Raw genomic sequence first — 21,581 nt, forward strand, 5'->3', positions numbered from 1 at the left:
CTTCTCAAAGCTGTGGGTTCTCATGAGATGGAAATTTTATGTATAAGAAAACAAAGCATTGGAAGTCACCCCCTACTCTAAGAAGTCAGGAGTACCCAAAGGCCTGCTCATGGCCCTGCTATGTGCTGTGCACATGCCCAGAAAGACAGTCTCTAACATGGCATAAAAGGCATTATTTAAGCTTCTGTTTGCTGTTGTTGGAAAGAAATCCTCCTCCAGTGGGAAGAAACCTGGAATGAAATGAGTCATTCCTGGAGAATTCAATGGCAGGCTTTTCCTGGGAGGGCTGTCAAAGATTAGAAACCTGACTGCATTCAAAGTCAAAACCCAGTGGACACTTTGGTATCATGAAGTACCTATCGTAAAAGAATAGGAACTTTCTTTGTGGAGCAGATCTCTATTGAAACAGAAGGGAGAAAATAATACATGGGGGAAAAAAAGAAGAAAGCTCTCTTCAGGACCTCTCTCCCCATTCATACTTTGATTAAAGGCTGCAGGTCATCTGCAATTAATACTTGAACAAGCCAGCTGTCAGGACAGATCCAAAAGGATCTGTGTTTAAAAGACCACCTCTTTGCCATTTGGCCCTCTCCTCCTTCCCAAAGCCAAACTCACCCTGAGAGTCCAGTGGCTCCAGATGCCTCACAAGAAAACACTGAGCACACCAAAACAGATGCCAAGGATTTCCCCCTTCTGCTAACAGCCCTCAGCAGGACCCTCCTTTCACACACAGTGCTGGGCTCAAAGAGAAAGTGGGAAAAACACAGAGGCCTATGTGATAAATGATGGAGGAGAAAGCTCTTCAAGCCTTAAAATGCAAGGATTGCAGCGGGAGGCTTTCTTGGCTGCTTTTATGTGGCCACAGGAGCTGCTGGAGGAACGCTCAGTGATGCACATTTCACTGCAGGCCCGGCCACAAGAATGTGCACATCGTGCTGAGGCTTGGGTGAGACAAAGTCAGTGCTGGATAAAAGAACACTGTGTAAGCAGCACTGTCCCTCCTGCTCTGCACTTCACACTCCCAGCGACTGCTCCCAAGGTGGGAAGACTTCACAGCCCTGACTGAGTGAGGGGGATCTTTTGTTCTGGGGAAAAGACAATGTTCCTGTGCAACAGGCCCTACTTGATCTGATTTTGAAAAGGGAAAACCTGGCTTGGAGTCTGAGACTCCATCTGAGCTGTGTTCAGACAACAGCTCTGGTGCTCTCACTAGCTAGGAACCACAAAATAAGGTTATTTTTCTTCACATCCAAGTAAAAGGCAGAAGCAGGGCCTTCAGAACAAACCACTGCTCAATTCTGAAGTTGGCACCAGGCACCCTAAAGCTGCGCCTCAGCAGTAAGGAGAAGAGTACCTCATTGTTCACACAGACCAAGTCCATCGTCTGTCCAAAAGCATCCGTGACCTTCTGCACCACTTCCTTGAATTTGACTGGTCTTGGAAACTGGATAATCCTGTATACACAAACAAATACAACAACAGTCTCAGTTTAGTAGAAGCATACTGGAATTTGGGATTCGACTGACAGTGCAGAAGAAAGGACCTGTATTCCATCACAGAGCATAAAGCCTGCTCCTTGCTTTCACACTCACAGAAATGCTGCTCCTCTGCTGTGCCCAGGAGGGGACTGGACTACCCAGCAAGAATATCTACCAAATATCCTAGTGCTCCTCTCTCTAGTGTGAGGTACAGGTGGAAAGAAAGGAAGTCCAGCAGCCCTTCACTGGGGAAAACCCAGATCAGGCACCGGCCAGTGATTTATCATCTCTGTTTTCAGCAAGGGGCTCTGAATAGGGAGGAGGGCTGGGAGTGGGGATGGTGCAGTTGGGCATCCTGCGACTCTCCTGTACCATCACATGCAGCACCTCTACAGGTATTTACAGCAGGTATATACAGTCTAACCCTACAATAACACTACTTTAATTTTCTTTGGCTTTAATATGCAGCTTGGACCGTCAGCCTGTGTCCTGCCCTGTCACAGTCACCAAGCAAAGGTGATTCCATGAAAATGTCAAGCAGGGAAGGGCGGACAAGCTTTAACTCCCAGCCCTATTTTTATGGGACCCATGCCCAAAATCTGGTTATCTTAAGTAAGTGTCATGGACTGCTAATCAAAGGACATTTCTGTAGAGTTCCAGCTCCATTAACAAGAGAAGAGGATCCAAGTGTGCACCCAATGTCCCTGGTAAAAGAGGCATTTAATGACTTCCAGCTTGGAACCATTTTGCCTGCATGCAGATCCCAGGAGCTTCTTGTGGCAAATGGGATGACGAGGCAGGGCTCTTGGATATAAAAGTGTAGCTGATTTTAGGGGAATGAATCCTGCTGTGAGCTCATCTGCAGCTGGCTGAAGTCAGCAGGACAGTGTTGAGGGGGAAAGGTAATTTATCCCTGTACTAATGGGGGATTGGACTGGGTACCTACCTTTTCTCTCCTTCATATTCAAACTTGATCCTGACATTTCGCTGCTGAAAGAAAAAGCAGAGAATGGTGAGGTCCCAAACTGCATCCTGGATTGACCCAGAGATCCACAGCTGACAGGAGTTCCCAGGGAGACTCCCCTGACTCCATTAGGCATCTGTTTATCTAGGGCCAAGCTGTCTGGTGGACTCACAGACTTTGGGACACCCCACATTGCTGAGGAATGTGCTTGTCAAAAATAAGTCCTTCTATAAGCAAGAAGATACACACCTGTACAACTGTTTTAGTCAAATGCATTCATAAAGTGAAAAATTGTGAATGTCCTGAGCTCACTTGGGAGCAAGGCACTATTATCAAAGCGGCCAACATGTTATGTGTCCGATGCCTGTCCACCTTCAGCATTTCCCATGGTTTCACCCCAGTACTTTTCTATTAGAAACCCAAAAAAAACAAAGCTCAGAGGGTATTTACTATAACACAGGAATATTTGGGGCAAAGAATTAAGAAGTAAAGGCAAGCACTCTCTAACGCAAGTGGAGACAGTCTAGGATTTTAAAGCCAACAGTGCTAAGATGGTTGTAGGGCTGGTTGCTATTTTGTTAGAACCTACAAAATGCAAAGTGCATCAGGCCCAATACACAGCAAATGTCCACCCTGAACTGACCCATTGCTCACCTCAAGAGAAACCACAACATTTGCCCAAAGAAGAGCCAGCGGAGTCACAGGCACACTGGGCACACAGCTGTGCAGGGACCAGTAAAAGCCACTTCTCCCATCCTCTATTTGTGCATATTTAGTAGCAATCAAGACCACAAGGAGCCTTTTCATTCCTTCAGCTTCTCAGACCAAGTCTGAGTCAAACATCCCTCTAGCATCCCTTAGATCATTCCAGGACTTTCTGATGGTCTCCAACACAGATCAAAACCCTCTTTACTTCCCAGACCAGGTCTAGTCACCCCACTTAACCAGCATTTTATCCCCCACAGTGCCCAAATGCCTCTTCAAACAGTTCTCTTCCCATAGAGAGAGAAGTATTGGCCACCTCCCTCCGAGGTGTAACCCCAGGGAGGGCTCGGTCCCGCACTGCCGGCATCTCACAGGGATAACTCCCAACTGGGTGGGTGACAGCCCTTCCTGAGCACAGGACTTATCTCTGGGCCTGGGCTGCCAGCATGTGAAGGCACACTTTCCATCCTCTCAGAGGGAAAGCAGAGCTGCAATGAAACAGCTTTGTTCCTAATGAGGAAAACGAGCTGGACGGGCGCCCTTCGGTTTATTTTTAAACTGACAGCTCTTCGAGTTCTGCAAACACCCACCGAAATTCAGGAAGTCAAGGCTGGAGGCAATTCTGTTGAAAAGCTTAAACAGATTCAGGGTAAACACGTTGGATCACCCAAAACGCATCCTTGTTATCTCTGCCCGTGGCATTTTCTGTGTTTTCGGAAGGGCTGGGAAGAACCAGTGCTGGGACAGTCACCAAATGGGGCACTCCAGCAGTGATACAGGCCTGTGCTAAACAGGCACTTACATCACCTCAGTGGCTATAGCCAGTTCCCCAGACCCACAAAGTTTGGACAGTCTCCAGGTTTATTTCCAGAACCAGGCCCAACTTGTAAAAATACCAGATTAATTCTAAACCAGTCCAAAATTCAAAAGGAGAAGAGATGACCATAACCAACCTAGTGCTGAAGGTACAAGTCATTCTGCAGAGACAGGCAAATACAGGTGGGGTTCCCACCTTGGATTACCTGGGTTGGAAAAGAAAAGATATAGGCTCTTTTATGCCAATTTTTATTTGCACATGCCTCTCTGAGCAGGCCTAGCTGGTTCATCCCTCCTAGATGCTGGCAATAAATTGGCCAGTGTAGGTTCACTGACTGTAACACCACAAAACCCTTCTCTAAAGAAAGGGAGGAAAAAAATCAGGGCAAGGAACTTTTGAGGTTTCTCCTTACAAAGGAGCAGGACATGGAAGGGGAAGAGCTCACACAGCTCTGGCCTCACTGCAGGAAACCTTTCAAAACACAGGTTTCACTTTCAGCACAGCCCCAAATGCTGCACCGAGCTGGGATGTAGCACACGCTGCCTGGTTGTGCTGAGCATCACAGATTTCACAGACAAACAAGTTTGGAAAAACAGCTTGTGGCTGGAAGATGTCAGAACACTTGTCTAAAGCTCCAGAGAGAGAAGAAAATAAAAAAAAAAATAAAAAAAAATTAAAAAAAAAGAGCCACAACCCTGCTGCATCCTTTTCTTCTACATCAACAACAAGGCTAATGTGCCATGGCCCGATGCCAGCAGAAGGACGCCAGCTGCCCCACACTGCTCTGCTCCTGAGAAGAGCCACAAACACACTGACTGCAACAGGGAAATGAAAACCCACTTCATTACTTAATATGATAACATTTTTCTTCAGTATAAAGCACATTAACCTCTTGCCTCCCTCAAGGAAAGCAAGACCTTTAGCTAGCAAGCGTTTGGAAGATGGATAAATTAATATTTATCAGTCTGAGAAGTTGATTACAGTTTAATTTTTCAGACTTCCCTTGTCTTGCTGATATTTTTGACCCACAGCTCAAGCTGAATTCATCACTGCTATCAGCAACAAATACTTTTTTTCTTTTAAAGAAAAAAAAAAAAAAGAGTGGGCAGTGCCCAAAGTACTAGGAAATCTCAAGGGATGCAAAGCACTTCCTAAATGCTGGAGCAGGCTGTGATTTCTAACACCCATGGAAGTCTGGGTTGGAGCAACTGGTTTAAGATTACACAGGGAGCCTGGGGCACTGCCAAGAGCTGGAGCAGAACCTCATGTGAGTCTGCACCCAGACTCAAATGAACAATAAGGGGGAATGCAGGACCAGCACCTTCTCTGTCAGGAACTCAACACAGTGTGCAAATGTCGAGGTGGAAGAGGTGTGGGTGGTAGAGGCTGCTGGGCCCTACTCACTTCTGCAATCTTGTGAGGAATGTGACTCCCCCTTGCACAAGCCAGGTGTATTATTTACTGTCCCTCCCATCAGGTGTCACATGAGGTCAAGGGCAGCCCTGTTCTCCTTCAACCAAGAGGTCCTTACTGGATGTAGGAGAACAAGATGTGACATCCAAAGGCCTGTGTTAAAATACAGTGCAGCAGAGCAGTAAGGCCAGTCACAGGCACCAGCCTTAAACCCTGAGCTCTGGCAGAGCACTTAAAACATTTTCATCAGCACTGTGAGATTTCAGGCAGGTAATGGAGCAAGCAAGGGAAACCGAGGCACAAAGGCAGGAGGGGCTTTGGATAAGGGTATGAAGAGAGAGCCCAGCCTAGGGAGGAGAAGGCTCCATGGAGACCTTATTGCAGCATTTCAATGTATAAAAGGGGCTTTATAAGATGGAGAGAGACTTTTTACCTGGTCCAGTAGTGACTGGATGAGGGCAACAGTTTTCAACAGCAAGAGGCTAGACTGAGGTTGGATATAAGGCAGAAATTTTCTGCTCTTGGGTTGATCAGACACTGGAATAGGTTGCCCAGAAAAGCTGTGGATGCCCCATCCCTGGAAGCGTTCAAGGTTGGGTTGGACTGAGCAACCTGGTCTAGTGACAGATGTCCCTGCCCACAGCAGACAGGCTGGATTTTAACAGCTTCCCAGCCCAAACCATTCTGTGATTCACTCTCTGAAGCAGAACAGTGGTAGAGAGAGGCACAGAACTGAGGTGCTCGGCCTCCTGGGCTGTATGTACTGAGCAGCTTTCCCTCTCCGTGTGCGTTTCCGTACGACGCGGGGCACGCAGGAGCCCACGGCCCGGCTGGCGCCTGCAGACCCTGCTGCGACGCAAACAAAACCAGCGACAGCCCTGACAGGAAATACCACAGTCATTCCCTTCATTTCTACAAGAATTTCTTCTCCAAAATACTTGTCCCGGCATTTCCTCCAGCCCTGCTAACAAATGGTATTTTACTCTTTCTTGCCATATTCCTCTGAAAGGAAAAAGCAAATCCACTGCCGTGGCCACAAACCCACTGCCATCTTTCCAGGCTTTCCTTGAGGTATTTTTAGCTCTTTCCTCAAAACTTCTGATTCCACGGAGAAAAGACCACAACTGCCAAGCCTCAGAGAGAGAATTCAATGGGAATTTGAAGACAAAAGGGGCAACTTTGCCTCTTGGCTGGGGACCACATACCCCAGCGGGCTTGGCCAAGCTCCGTCCCTCAGAGCTGGAGCAACAGCCCTGTGTGCTGGTTTAGATTAAGGAAAACGTTGGAAAAGAATGGAAAAAGTGTTTCCAAACGAGGTGAATCATGATCTTATACAGAGATCCCTGAAGAGCTGACTGCTGTTTGTAATAAAAGCACACACAGAGAGCAGGAAAACAAGCTGTTAGTCCTAAAATGGAAGTGGCTCTGGAGGAGCAGAAGGTGCTAAGAACCCTCTCTGCTGAACAGCCAGGGGGTTGCTCAAACTGGGGTACAAGTCCAAGCTGAGCAATGCCCATGGAGAAGGCTAATGGCAGAGGCAGGTAGGGAGCCAGGAGAGGAGCCAGCCCTGCCAGCCCTTCCATGCCTGTGTCACCAAAACAACTAAAACTGCCACTCTGGAAAATCCCAGACCAGCACAAATTCAAAGATTCCCCCCATCATGTCCTCTCCTCCTCCTAAACTCAGCTGCCATCAGAAACAGCATTCTGTGCAGACCCCACCTCTGTGGCTTGCTTTAAAGCTGCTCCTGTCAAATCCAACCAGAGGACAGCTTTGCCCATGCTGAGACATCACAGGGATGGGGCTTTTGGAGCATTTTTTCAACCCAAATCCACAGTTGCCTCACAAACCAGCTGGGACAAAGCCTCTGACTTCAGCATAAACCCCTCTGTGGTCAGAAAAAGTCATCACAAGGGGCTTCCTATTCCCTTTGGTGCTGGTCCAAGAGGGGCTCATTCCGGCCTTACTCATATCCACCCACGAGACCCCAGGCACTTATTTTTCCTCAGTTTCCCCCTTGGGTAATACAGGGGCAATGAAATACACTCACTTTTGCGTGCCACAGGGTAATCAGAGGGATAATTTTCACTTCTCTTATTTTCTACTTGCTGGATTAGGAAACACTGAGAAAACCCCGCAGAGCCGTGCAGGCATTAGCGCTCGAGTTACTCCCTTTGTACAAAGCCACAAAGCGGTGGGATTCCTCCTCAGCTCCTGGCACTGGCTAAGAGGAATCAGCACCACAGGGCCAGGCTGGGGGGACTCCTACACTTCCCCAAGGTGCAGGTTGTTTGCATCAGCCCTGTGCTCGCCCCTGCCCTCAGCAGCAGGACGTTCCTTACAAGCCAGACAGCTGGAGCGCGGCCCCAGACCGCAAGAGGAGATGACTAATCCACGTCATTGGGAATTATCTGCACAGAACCCCCACGCACACCGGGTTATTCAGCAATCAGACAGAAAGGAGTTTGTCTGGCATTGTCCCCTTCTCATTTCAGGGGTGGAAAGCACGATATATCCCAGTCCCCCTGGATTCTTGCAGCTTGCTTTCCTCTGAAAGCAAGTCCAGCACCTGAGCAGCTCAGAGGGCAGTGGAAAGATGATGTCTAGAAGGGTCACTGCTGCCTGTTACAGACATTTCTGTTTCAGACAGCAGCAGAAATCACAGGCTTCAAAATGTTTATCTAAAACCACCCACCTGACAGGGAATAGCTTTTATCCAGCTGGATTTCTCATTGGTATCACCCTCTTCTCATCCAAGTCAGCTCCACATGCAGACATGGGAAAGCCTCTTAAGTCCTTGGGACTTCCCTGCCTTTGCCATCTCCAGCGAAGGCTCTCCCAGTCAGTGCTGCTCCCCAGGTGGGGAAATCCCTGCAGATTCCCATCTTCCCCCATCCACATCATATTCCCCAAATACAAAACAGGTGATAAAGCCTAACTCCTTTTTCAGGCTGCTCAAAGACCCACAGAGAGCCCTACAAAATGAGCTGTATTTTACCAGAGTTATGAGCAAGCCTTGTCTTGCATCCAGCTTGCCAAATAGAAGAGAGTCCAGAGGTAATTTACTAGAAGAACAACTTTTTAGGACAGTCTGACATTTGATGTAAGTGGAGAAACATTTCTTACAAATATTTAATTGCTGTGGGAGAACTTGCCATCATGATTAGGGTGGCAGAGGAGTTGCTGGCTGTCATCGGCTGTGACAGAGGCCCACTGACAACCAGCTTCATGCTGCCAGTTGCCAAGTGCTATTTATAGAAATGAATGTATGTGCACAGAAATAAATACAAAATAAATGCTAATTTAATTGTTCTTTTCTCCCTCCATCCTTTTGTTCAGGATTTCTTAATTATTTGGGGTTTCCATTCTTATTCTTTAATGCAGATCTTCATTCTTCTGTTTCCTCCATCCCCTCTTAAGAGACATTTTTATAAACAAACTCCTTTGTTCAGTCCAAGAGATAGCCTGAAAGGACTCCTTCCAGCCATCCCAGAGGATGCACAAGGAATCATGGAGTGATTAAAGGCATAACAGAGGAATACCAGTGCAGAAGTTGCTCTAGGAGCACTGTCAGAATGATCCCTCTGTTCCCAAAGAACGGCTCTGCTTTAACATGGGGAAGGAAAAGGGCGTCCATGTGTGCCCCTATAATTCCCACAAGGCAGAGAGGCAGGACGATGTAGTGGCTGCCACACCTGACCAGGACTCAGGAGACTCCAGCTCAGCCATCACATCTGCTGCCAGCTGCCTGGGCAATTCAAGGGAGGAAAATCATCCACACTGTGCTGTTCTCATTTCCAGCTTGTTCTGCCATGAGGCACCGCACATCCAGAAATCCAACCTTCACCCTAAACTCGTTTGTGAGGGAAGAAAACTAAGAAAAGAAGGATTTTCATGAAATTTGCCAAAGGATGTTCATTTCTTAAGATGATCTGAAGCAAAACTATCGATATTTTGGGAAAGAAATATTTTGGAGCACACACCACCACAGGCTGTTTTCTTGTGTGGCCCAGGCCTACCAGGAATACAATCTGGCAGGATTCAAACTTCAGCTTGTGTCCAGAGAGCACTAAGGAAGCCCTCCAGGAGACAGGAATGAGATAGCACTTCAGTTGTGTTTCTCTGTGTACCAAAACACTGCAGCAAGCCACAGAGAACTGGCTAGCTAGCCAACACATTCTTGTTTAACTCTGTCTTTCAGTGGAAATTTGGAACACTGACTAAAGGATTCCCATGCCTCAGAAAAAACATTTTTCCACAGAAAAAGAAATATTATTTTATTAATCTAACAACTGAACTCCCAGACCCAAGTAGCTCAACGTGAGCAGGTTGCTGCAGGGCCTCATGAGAGGCACCAACAATGAGATAACCAAGAGGACATTTTATCACCAAAATCCCCCTGTGCCTCACTCCCCCTCCAAGAAGGGAAACTGCAGGGCATCCCTCAGCCCAACCAGCCAACCTAACCACAGGGAAAAATAAAAAATAAAAAGGGAAAACCAAGTGCCAAAGGAACAACAAACCACCAGCACAATGACAGCATTTCCAAAGCAATCTCTCCCCCACATCAATTTCTGTCCTAAAAAACAAGGAAACAAAACTCCTAAAAGTGACCCAAACAAGCTGATTAAACTGAGCTGCAAACACGAACCAAGTCCCCACTAATTCCACCTCCTCTGGCCACTCCCCACGTCCCAAACTTGCCTCCCGCCATCCCGCGAGCCAGACGTGTTCCAGCCAGTCCAATTTAGTGAGGCAACAATTCAACATCCTCCAACGCCCTTCATCTCCTGGGGCCTGCTGGTCTGAACCCTCAGCTCCGGATGCGCGAGGAGAGCGGGATCCTGACCATCCACATCTCCTCCATCAGAGAGCTCTGAGCAGCCCTGAGCATGCAGCTACGTCTGCTCCACTTATGGGTAAAAAGAAAAATCATGAAGGGGGAAGTGTTCCTCCAAGCATCAACGCTGTGATAAGAAGGAAAGTCTGATTCCTGCTATAATAAAAATCAAACTCAAGTGGCAGCCAACTATTCTAAAGCTGATACCAGAGCACGGCGTAACTCCACCAGTGATTTATAAGTGAAGATGCAGAGTGGATGGGCTGTGGGTAGGGACTTGATTGCAAGATGCCAACTTTATGCAGATAAGAATTCAGTCAATGAGAACCACCACTTTCCTTATTTTTGACTAATTATCTGGTTAACTGTGTATGTGCTGCATTAACAGCCCAGGTCTCAAAAACAGCAGTAGGGATTTTCCCCCATTGCACAAAACAAATGTGTAATTTAAGAGGAGCCTGAAAAGTTTTGCTACCCTGAAAGCAACCCGAGCTGGCTCAGCATGGTCTCCACCCACCACCACACACAAGATGCTGCCCTCGGAGCCATCCAAAGCTGCACAGGGTTTTCTGCTCTGCCTGCAGCTGCAGGGAGCCAGCCCCGAGTTTCTCTGGTCAGTTCTGTAAACATCTTGGACTTATTTCAGCATGAGCTGAACACAAACCCAGTGATTCAACTTGGACAGCTGCTACTGCCAGGACACACTTTGAAACAAGACATGCACACGTGTTTTTGTCTGCATATGGCTGGGAAGTCCAGAGGGATTCGGGAAGGGATTTTTCCTCTCTGCACCCAGACTTCTTTGTAGCACAAGTGCCATTAAAAAACGCATGACAACAGTAAATGACAATTTGTTTTCTTCCATGCTAGGCATCGAGCAATTGCAGAGTTGACTGCAAGCTCATTCTAAACCATAGCACTAGAGGTGGAATTCCAAGTGGATTTGCTGCCATACTTCTCCAGTTGTCCTAATCTTTTTCTCCCTTTCTTTCTTGCTATTTTGACAACTGAATTCTTTCTTCACAACTTTTACGTTCGCATAACACTTGTTCCATACACAAGCAGGCTATTAAATCCACTTCAGCTATTGTATTGATGTCAGCAAACAATTTCTGACATTGCTCAAGGGACAACGTTTTTTGCTCACCAAAACAACTCTGAATGTGCAACAGGGCCAAAACCTTTGGGTTTAGGAGCATAAAGAAAAACAGCAGTAATTAATAATTAAACACTTTATATAAGAATGACATTACTCCTCCCCAAAGAGCCTGGGTGTCTACAGCTCAGAATTGGCAGCCTATCTTTCAAATATCTGAAGTAAAATATGCACGTAATAAATATTGTATTTCATTAACGCTGTCAATAGAAAACAATTGACTTATCCAAGTACTGAAGTTGCACAGCCTGAAACAAGTTCTGCTGCTTTCAGAGCTAAACAACAGTTAGAAGTGCCTTGAGGTAAGAATTGAGATTTAAACCCAGTTTCAGGCTCAGTTGTTGTATTTGTGAATAATTTGGGGCATCACTCTTCTCTGCTTCTCTGTGATATAGGGATGCCTGTAACTTCCTTTCAGCCCTTCAAAAAGAGCTCATGAAGCTCGTAACTTGGTAAAATTATGATATTTCTGATGTGCTGAGCACCTGTTAACTTCAGTTCTAACATTTAAACTCTGCTCTGCCAGCATGGCAAGCACCAAGCCCACGTCTTTGGTCTGCTGGAGTTTGGGGTGGACTAAAGAAGCAATGCCTTACCTGTTTGTTGGAGTGGACACTGTTTTTATTCCTGTTGTTGTCCAGCAGCCCCCCACATTTGCCCAACGCTGCCAAATCCTTCATAATAGAGTGCAGAGCTTCTTCTTCATCTGCAAAAGAAGAGACGACTGAAGTGTGGAAGACAACCCTGCCCTCGGATGTGCAGAGTGAAAATATAGCACTGCAAATATAAACTTTCAGCACAAATGGATCAAAAGACACAATGTCAAGCCTTCCTATTAAGAGAGGCCTTCCAAGACCACACCAGAGTCTCTTCTAGCCCATCCTGTCTTAAAAAATACAGGTTCCTACATCACAGACAAATAATGAGATCTCATTGCCCCCACCTGAAAGTGCTTGCAAGAAAGCTGGAGAGGGACTCTTGATAAGGGCATGCAGTGATAGGACACAAGCAAATGCCTTTTAATTGAAAGAGGGCAGGTTTAGATTGGATATTAGGAAGAAATTTTCCTCTGTGAGGGTGGTGAGGCCCTGATTGTCTAGAGAAGCTGTGGCTGCCCTATCCCTGGAAGTGTCCAAGGCCAGGTTGGATGGGGTTTGGAGCAACCTGGAATAGTGGAAGGTGCCCCTGCCCATGGCAGGGATCACTGCCCATGGCAGTGGATCCACTTTGTGAGGTGAAAGTTGATGCTCTACAGGACAGAAACCTTTCAGAACCTGGCAAACTCACAGCAGCAGGTGAGGGAGCACAACACAGTTCTTCATCTCTGCCTTTCCTCTTCCTTCATTAAAGGTGGACAAGACCCACAACTGACTTGCAAAACCAGAGGCAGTGAGAAACCAGGGGAGAGGCCAAGGAATCCATGAAAAGAGAGAAACTCAGCAATGCTGCATAGAAGACACTGGAAGCCTGCATGGGATTTCTGATTCTGCAGTAATGGGAGAACTTTGAGGGACCCATTGTATCTGAAACCAATCTCCTTCTTTTCAACACTTTGGCATCTGTGGCCTCTAAAGCAGCTATAAAGGATTACACTGGAAAATACCAACTGCAAGAACTAAGAACCCTGTCAAGACTTAGGGCAGGGCACGCTCGTTAGTGAAAACCCACTGCACACTCCATGTTTGTGGTACAATCAAGGCAAGTGGGAGGCACATGCAGCTATTACTGTAAAAAATACGAATACAGCTACAAATCTTGTCTGAAAATTAGTGTCTCCAGGGACAGAAACACCCCTACGCCAGGCCAGCCTTCAGATTTAACTCAAAGTCCACAAATATGTGAAAAATTACAAAAACTGTATGAAATCAGACAGGACTGGGCCCAAATACTGAGGATCTTTCCCCAAGGAGGTGTATGTCCTGGATCCTCGTGCCCAGAGACAACATCCTCTCCTCTTTTTCTGCTCCTCCTGCTGGGTTCTATCAAGATTGAAGCTATGAAAAAAAACCCAAATACATGAGAAAAAGACTCCTCCTGCGTGCTGTGCTCCCAGAGCATATTAAAGAAATAAGGGGAAAAATTGGGGGAAAATGCTTAAAATCCAGTCTCACATTTCAGAGCTCAGAAATGATCTCCAATGCCTACACCAAACTATCTGGATAAAGCCTACATTTTCCTGTAGGCAATGTGTGTATACATATTTAATATATAAACATATATCTGTACATCCATATTAGATATCTAATTGGCAAAATAATATAATTCATACCAAAGTACATTAAAATGTAATCCCTTTTGCCTTCCACATCTCCCTACTTTCTAAAAGCACGGGTATGTTTTTCCAGAGGGGTGGCAGGGAGCACAGCCTGAAATGCTACAGGAAAAAACTCAAGACAATTTTCAGTTCTAGTTCAGGAAAAAAAAAAAAAACAACAACAAAAAAGAAACACATCAAAAATGTCCCCACAGTTTGGGTTTGGGGTGTTTTTCTTTTGTTGTTGTTGGTTTGTTTTGGTTTGTTTTTTTTTAAAGGACCTCTGGGACAACCATAGTTTTCCACTGAGATTTTGTAGTAGGAAACTACCCAACACAAAAAAAGAAGAAAAAAAAGCTTTTGGTTTTTTTTTTTTTCTGTGCAGGGGGAAGGGAACAGGGGGAGGGACGAGCTAAAACAAACCCACAAAAACAAAACCCCCTTACGCCGCCCTCCAGGAATTTTCCACCAAAGCTCTAATCTCTACAGTGCCCCTCACCCCTTTCTTTTTTTTCCAGCGAGTGACAACAAAAGTTTCCTGAACTGCCTGACACAAAACACAATCTGTAATGTCACGGGCCAACAGGGCCAGCAGGCAGAGGCAGAGCCTGGCTTTGGTAGCAAAACCACCCAATTCACCACCCCTCTCCCATCTCCAAACCTCCCTGGCCATGGCCAGCAGCATCTTCCAGGAGAGGAATCTCTGGTAAACCATCACCAGTACCCTGGTTTATATGACATTGTCTTCCTCCTCTATCTACACAACAATTTTGCCAAAACTTTTTGTAACAGACTTCCAAGTCCACCAAACACAGGTTTAAAAATTCCTGGTGCTGCAAAGCCAGTTCATGGTAAGTCACATTTCTTAGGAAGTCAGGCTACAAATCTCTGCCAGAAGTGACTTTTTGCATCTCTCCAAATATAGCAAAGCAAGGAGAACCCACTCACTTTCAGTAACTGCTTAAATTCAGCCAGTTTCCAGAAATACCCAACCATCAACTTAATTGGCCCAGAATCAGTGGTGTAAAACTGAGCTCCAGTTGTCCTGAATAGGTACGGAAGGAAAAAAAAAGAAAAAGCTACTTCTTGTATTTGACTGTCAAATCAGCATTCTCATTCCTCTATCTACTAAAAAAACTGATGCAAAAGAGCATTCTAAAAAGCTTTTGAGGATTTTTAACTACAAAACATGAGTGTTTGTTGTCAAAAAACTAAAATACTAAATGACACAACTGCTACAAAATAAGATAAGAAAACTTCTTCCTATACAAGCAGGAAAGGTTGTTTTCTGCTGCCAGAGGGTGAAAGATGACTTAAGCACAAGCAGAAATACAGTATTTCCTTGAACTAACATATTTCTATGTGCTTAAGTATTTTTCAACTGCTTTTAACAGTGTGTTTTTACTCTAAGAGAACTGCAATTTCAGAGAGGCAATGACCAAAGCTGTTCAAAACAAAACCCCCCACACCAGGCTCTGAAGCAACTTCTGAGCAGCAGCAGCACAATTTGCATCATCGGTTGCAAAACCGACACTTCCCAGTCCTCTTCAGGACAGCTTTGCACAGGGACTGATACTTTCCAGACTGAACCTCTTGCCCATCCTAATTACTGCTCTTGGGGTCTCCAAGCTGACTCCCAAGAAGGGTGGAGAACTTTGTTCCATGGAAATACGCAGCCAGCTCAGCCAGTGCAGTCAAAATTCAAACAAGCACTGAAGCTAACTGGATAATTAAATCCAAATGCCACTCCCAAGCCTTTCCAGCAAAAGGGGTGTCACAGGCTGCTCCTTCTCTGTTTGGCTTGGTTTGAGCCAGGAGAGGGTGAAGGATGGATGGCTCTACCAGGGACAAAATGCCAATTGTCAGGAATCCCGGGCCCAAGGGACAGGAAAAATCCTGTTCTCCTGATCCAGCCCTGGCAGGACCCAAATGTTCTTCAGCCTTGTGAGAAGGCAGCATTGAGGCTGCACAGCAAACACCTCCCCAGGCTTTGCCATGGCTCCAGAACAAAACAGCTGCGAGTTGCACAACACTGATGAAGTATCCTCGGAGCTCAGATGGACTTGGGAGCCTCCTGGAAATCTTTGTGCAACGTGAGCAGGTTCCTGCTCCTGAACAACCTCCTGGCCCAGCTCCACTCTGGCATCATTTTGCACAAATTCACTTAAGGTACTGTGGGTTGACAGGATGAATTGTACAGCAAATCCCACTTGCTCTCCAACACAACATGTAAACAGGATTATTTCTACCATGGAAGATCACGACAGAGAAAAGCTGATTACAGAGACAGCAAAAATGAAACATAAAAATAAATCACGTTTAGTACTGTCCCTCTGTCCCCAGTGTCTCTTCTTCCATCCTCAGCTCTGTCTTTATTTTCAGCTATTTCCCTTAGTAGGAAACTCATTTCTTTCTTCTCTACTTTCCACCAGCACATTTAATTTTGTGCTTTTTAAATCAGCTTCCTGTGGCAAATCTTGTTTGATCACACTGCCAGCCCACCCAACCAAGGACCACTTCCAACCAAAAATAATAGATGTTTCAAAAGATATTAATTTCCCAGAGGTTTGGGGGTGGGGGGATATACCCATAGCAACATAGAAGAGAGGAACACACAGGAGCAGAAAGCCAAGAGCACTCCCAGGAAGCAATGACCAGTGGAGCTCCAGTAGACAGGGCTTATATTTTTATTAAAATACACTCATCCGTTTTGGCAGGATCTTACATCAAACCCAGAATGCCTCCTTCTCTCATCAGGTTTTCAGTTCTGCAAGATGTTAAGATTCACAAGTCTCAGGCACTACCAGTACGAATCTGAGGCATCAAAATCAACCAGGGAGTGAAATCAAAAAGCCAGCAGATGACACATCTCTCTGCCCTTCAGAGACACGCTTCCGGCGTTGCTACATGGCCTTAGGTTCCAGTCTGCATGAGGGAGAGAGGAACCTGGACTTTCAGTCTTAGTACAGCAAGGTCACTGCTCAAAAAGAGAGAAAAAAAAAATTTAAAAGGGAGAAATAGAAAGCCTGAAGGTCAACATGGACCACCCAAAACAATTCAAGAGTCAGGAGAAAAAGCAAATGAAGAAGGGACAAAGGAATAATTTAGCTGTGTTCAGATGGTCTAGACACTGCTGTTATTGTTGGCTTCACTAATAGGTCATTGCTAAGAGGCAGCTTACGGTAGTTTCATGAAGCTGCTTCTATCAACACTGCAAAAAAAAAAAAAAAAAGCAGCAGCAGCTGGATGAAGCCCACAGGAAAGCCTGCAGAAGTAAAGCAGAGTCCTGTAAAACATGGTGAGTTCTGATTTGGGCCTCTCACACACACACCAGGCAGAACCAGGGCTGAGAAGAGTCTGGGAAAAGTCCTGGGCGTTGCAGGAGGGAAGAATATTGTCCTGTGAGTCATTCCTGAGCGAGGCTGGAGCGTGCAGCTCCAGGGCCCTGCATGCACTTGGATCCACAGAAAAACCACAGATGTGACCACTTGTGGTCACTGAAGATCCCACTGTGCTTTTCACAGCCCTGATGCTTGATAGTGCATCTGCCTGTGTAAACTCCAGCAGCACCCTCCACCACCAGCATCCACCTCTCCAGGAGCCACTGGGGATATCCCCAGGCAGAGGGAAGAGTTCTGTGGAGGCTGAGAGGGGGATGAAGAGAGGATGGGGAGCCACACAGAAACACTGTCACATTCAGTAAAAGCCCTTTCAAAGGCAAGACTTCGAATATATAGTGACAAAAAATACTGATATGTAATAAAACACAGTGAAAATAAATATGGAGCCACATGATGACGATGACACTGACTATCCTGCCTTTGTTCTGAAGAGACATCAGCCTTTCATTTTCTCTGGGTTTTTTTTTTTGAAAGTACACAGTTTTTGGTTTGACTGGTATACAACATTTATCTCTTACCAAAGGGCACCTGAACTGGAAGACAAGACTCACTCCCCTGGTATCACTCAGCACCTGCAAAGGGCAGCCCTGATGGAATTCCTGATGGAGTTTCAGCTACGCTGTCAGGAGGAAAGGAGATGGGCTGGGTTCTATGTCTCATTTGATGGACAGGAATCTGAGACAGACAAAAACTTTGCTCAAGACCACACAAGTCTGCAGCCAGAGCTAAGCACATTAAAGGAGCTTAAATTCAGAGAGGACTTAACTGGATCTGGCCTTCCTGGCTGTATACAAAGGGCACAGCAACTCCTTCAGCAACTTCCACATCCCAACCTTGACCTGGAATCACACAAAACAGCCTCTTCAGAAAGCCCTAGCTTGAAGAGCTCTTGCACTTACTGCAGTAACCTCTTTGCAACAAATACCTCAATTCCAGTTTGAGAGTACAGCTTGCTTTGTATTCTACTCATTAGATCTTGGTACCCCTGTATCTTAGAGACCCTTCTGTTAATAGACACTCCCCATCTTCTCCAAGTACTCACAGACTGTGATTTCATCTCCTTTTAACCATTCTTCATTTAAGTAAATGGAAATACATAGCTTCTGCCACTAGAGTGATACTTCGTTCATTCCTAAAGCTCTTTCCAGTGGTTTTTTTTGGTTTGGTTTTTGGTTTTTTTTATCAAGAGAAAACATCAAAGAAGCACATAATGTTCAGTGGCCAAAGCACCTTTTCATGTGGGTTAGCTGTGTGAGCAGGGGGCAACAGCAAACTTGGCCCACATGTTACAGTGCAAGTCCACATCTATCAGACCAGCAGCCACCTGGGTTGCCCACTGCCTTCCCAGAAGGTGTCAGACCAGGCCAGGTCTCTCAGGGAACACAACAACACTCACCCATGTGAGAGCAGGTGTCAAAGAACTTGCTTGTGAAGATACATGCTGCCTTTTCTCCAAAAGCCAGAGGGGGAAAAAGCTTGGAGATGAAGAGAAACCCTGACGTGGGGTTTCTTCAGCACCTGCAAACACTATGAACAGACATCCACCAGGATTCAAGCCATGCACAAGAAACTGGGGGCAGAGGTACAGCACAGGCTTGATGATCTCAAGGGTCTTTTCCAAACTAAATGATTCTGATTCTTAACAGAAGGGATCAATTAGTAAGTAAACACCATCACTGACTGTCCCAGTCAAAACTAGGAAGGACCCCAGTGAGCCAGAGACTCAGAAGCCTGACTTGGACCATGACAAAAGCCCCCAAGCAAGCAAAGAAGGGACCCAGACACTCTGACAGGCAGCAACAAATACTGTTGTGCAACTCATCCCCTTGGAAGGGCTGCCTGTGGATGATCTGTGGCAAACACAGCGCTGCCTGCACCCATCTAGTGAGATCCAGACAAACCTCCACATAAATCCAACCCACATGCACAAACCATTCTGCCACCATCTGGAGCCATGTCCAGAATCTGATAAAGAGAAAAATTATCCAATTACCCTCCTCCAGAGCAGATTGCAGTGCAGCAGACACACCAGTGGAGCACGTTCCCTTTGCAAGTCAGCAAAGGCTCACCAGCAGCTGGATCCTGCTGCCGTTCTCCCTCCTGCAACCCCACCCAAGGGATGCCAAGGTCACCCCTGCGTAGGACTCAAGGGCAGGGCACAGCCCAGCAGGTCAAGCAAAGCAATTATATAGGAGGAAGTGAGGAAAGACCCTCCTGATATGCAGGATTTCTTGCCAAGAGTTTGCTCACTAATGTCTTGAGCTCAGGACACACAAACTCACATAGAAAACCAGTGCTGTGATGTGCTGGGGGTTCTTGTAAGCACACTTCTTCTTATCAAAGAATTATAATGCTAAAGGGTGCACCAGGCAGAGGAAATTATTAATCCTTTACCTGACAAATGGATGCTCGACTCTTGCTCTCCACAAATGACATCAGTTTGGATTTTTAATTTCACTTTTACAGCGCAATCAGTAACTGCCTTGTGAAAAGAAACAAAACCAAACCCATCAGAGGCTTTTGACAGCTACAGATGTCCATCACACCAAGTGCCCAACAGAGCATCTGTGGGTTTAGGGCACAGTTACACCATCCCACATACCCCTTTTCTTGGGGATAAAAATGAGTTCCTGCCTCCTATTCCCCCTCTACCCCTCAGCTGATCCACACAGCTACTGGAAAAATTGCACAGCCAAATTGGAGACTGTGTTTAGATCAAAACGAGCCCTTCCTTTTACATCCCCCTGCAAAAGGGTACAGAAAGCAGAGCTCAGGAATGGGCTTGGAGGGGAGGGCAAGAATCTGTTTTTAAAAAGCTAAACCAGTTATTTTTAAAATTATAAACGTATATCACACATATAACTAAATCAAATCACCAATGACAAGATGCAACCAGTCTCCAAACACTCATGCACACAAACAAGCACACACCTCCAAGGTAATATAGACATGCTAAAACTAATTAATTAATGAGGGCATTGAGAAAACAGCAAAAGAGACTAACCTGGCACATAAATCCATGTGTTATGGCAGAACCTATTCGAGAGCCAGGGTGAGATCATGAAGAACTTCAAGTGCCCTCTGAATTTCCTCACGAAAAACCAAAAGAAAAGGCAAAGCTACTGGGACTGCACCTCCATTTAGGAGAGGTGAGAGCGATGCCCTTAAAACCCTGAGTGATCAGTACCTGGCAAACACCAAAACCAGAGCATTTGGGATGGCAAGTTTTATCACATGTAAAAGTTTCAGTGGTTAGGCCACAAATCACACAAGAAATTTCTCCTGACGAGTTGTGAAGCACTGTGGCTCAATGCCCGTGTTCCCTTGTCCTGAAGGCTTACCAGGGACTTTTGCAATGGAAAAGGACTCAGGATCCAAAAGGTGTTTGGTTTAGCTCAGCAGGGAGGGAAAGCAAGGTTACGTCTGTGGTTCACCACAAGCCTCCACTCCCGAAATAGCCAGCCCTGACAGCACCGCACGCAGGAAAATTCCACGGGGCCGGAGCCACCGGCACAGCTTTCCCAGGCTCTGCACACCCTGCTCTCCTCCACAGCCCCATCCCTGGGCACACTTGTCACCACAAGTCCCCTGTACATCCCCATATGCTTGGAGAGTGGCAAAGCCCAGCTAAGAAGCCAATTTTCCCCCATCTGACATCCTGGCAGTCATTCTCCTTCCTCCTCTCACCTCTTCACCTCCAGCAGCTCAAGAGCACAACCCATGGAGGTGCAGCCACCTCACAGACTTCACCCCTTCTTGGCTCATGGAACAAATGTCTGGGTTGAAATTGGGTGGCATTTGGTGGGGTGAAGATTTGCTGAAGAGGACAGAGTTGCGGGAAACAGCTGCTGCCCCTCACATCCAGCCAGTGACTGGGATGCTGGAGCAGGACACAGATTTTTGAGCCCAACCATAAACCTAACACTGCTCATGACAAACCCCTTGTTTCTCGTTTGCTTTTGCAGATTAAAGTCAGTCTAGGAGAGCTGCAAGCAGGGGCTGGCTAGACCCTTATAAAGCAAAACGAACCACATTTAAGAAAATTTTGCACGCCTGCAGCTCTGCTACTCCTCACCACTTCAAAGGTACCAGGTTTCACTCTCATCCCACAACAAACTTTCACAACTTTTTTACTAACCCTGCCCCTTGCTCCACAAACACTAATTTTCCTCTAACGGATTAACATAATTGAATTAAACTTGGGCCAATTATTCCAGCAGTTTCCCTGCTAAGCTTAAAATTTGCTCCTTCTGAAGAAGGGTTTATGTGCCTAAAAGGCAGCCTGGTTTTTTCCACCTCTATCATTTGGTCTAATAAAAGATATTACCTCTCCCCACAACCTGTACCTCTCTCTTGAGCACACTTGAAAGGAGAAAAATGTTTACCTAGCAAAGAAATGTAACTGGCAAGTTATTTCCCCTGACTGACTCCGTTACCTTTGAAGGTTATTTGAGGGATCATAAAGAACTCATTCTCCCTCCCAGCCCAGCGACTTCCAGTGCTCAAAGCCTCAGCCCAGAGCCCATGAACTCCTGGCCTGTTGCTGCAGCAAC

At 46.1% G+C, this 21,581-nt stretch overlaps 1 protein-coding gene and 1 long non-coding RNA gene across 4 annotated transcripts in view; both read right to left on the reverse strand.

Moving 5' to 3' along the window:
• LOC103623939 (mitogen-activated protein kinase kinase kinase 3-like) overlaps positions 1–21,581 on the reverse strand; it is a 76,473-nt gene that overhangs the window by 30,378 nt on the left and 24,514 nt on the right. For 2 of the 3 annotated variants that reach the window (XM_017746731.1, XM_008643120.2), the window contains exons 3-5: positions 11,970–12,079; positions 2,425–2,468; positions 1,355–1,454 (exon numbers count right to left, since the gene is read on the reverse strand). In XM_017746731.1, the coding sequence (XP_017602220.1) occupies positions 1,355–1,454; positions 2,425–2,468; positions 11,970–12,079 (254 nt within the window). The remainder of the gene's footprint in view (positions 1–1,354; positions 1,455–2,424; positions 2,469–11,969; positions 12,080–21,581) is intronic. The other variant, XM_017746730.1, reaches the window with a different exon arrangement.
• LOC108449742 lies at positions 12,532–21,135 on the reverse strand. The gene is made up of 3 exons (XR_001866018.1): positions 19,423–21,135; positions 18,425–18,555; positions 12,532–17,867 (listed from the first exon to the last, which is right to left on the reverse strand). It is a non-coding gene; the product is annotated as an uncharacterized LOC108449742 (long non-coding RNA).

Source organism: Corvus brachyrhynchos, unplaced genomic scaffold, assembly GCF_000691975.1.
Source record: "Corvus brachyrhynchos isolate BGI_N302 unplaced genomic scaffold, ASM69197v1 scaffold18, whole genome shotgun sequence".
Lineage (NCBI taxonomy): Eukaryota > Metazoa > Chordata > Aves > Passeriformes > Corvidae > Corvus > Corvus brachyrhynchos.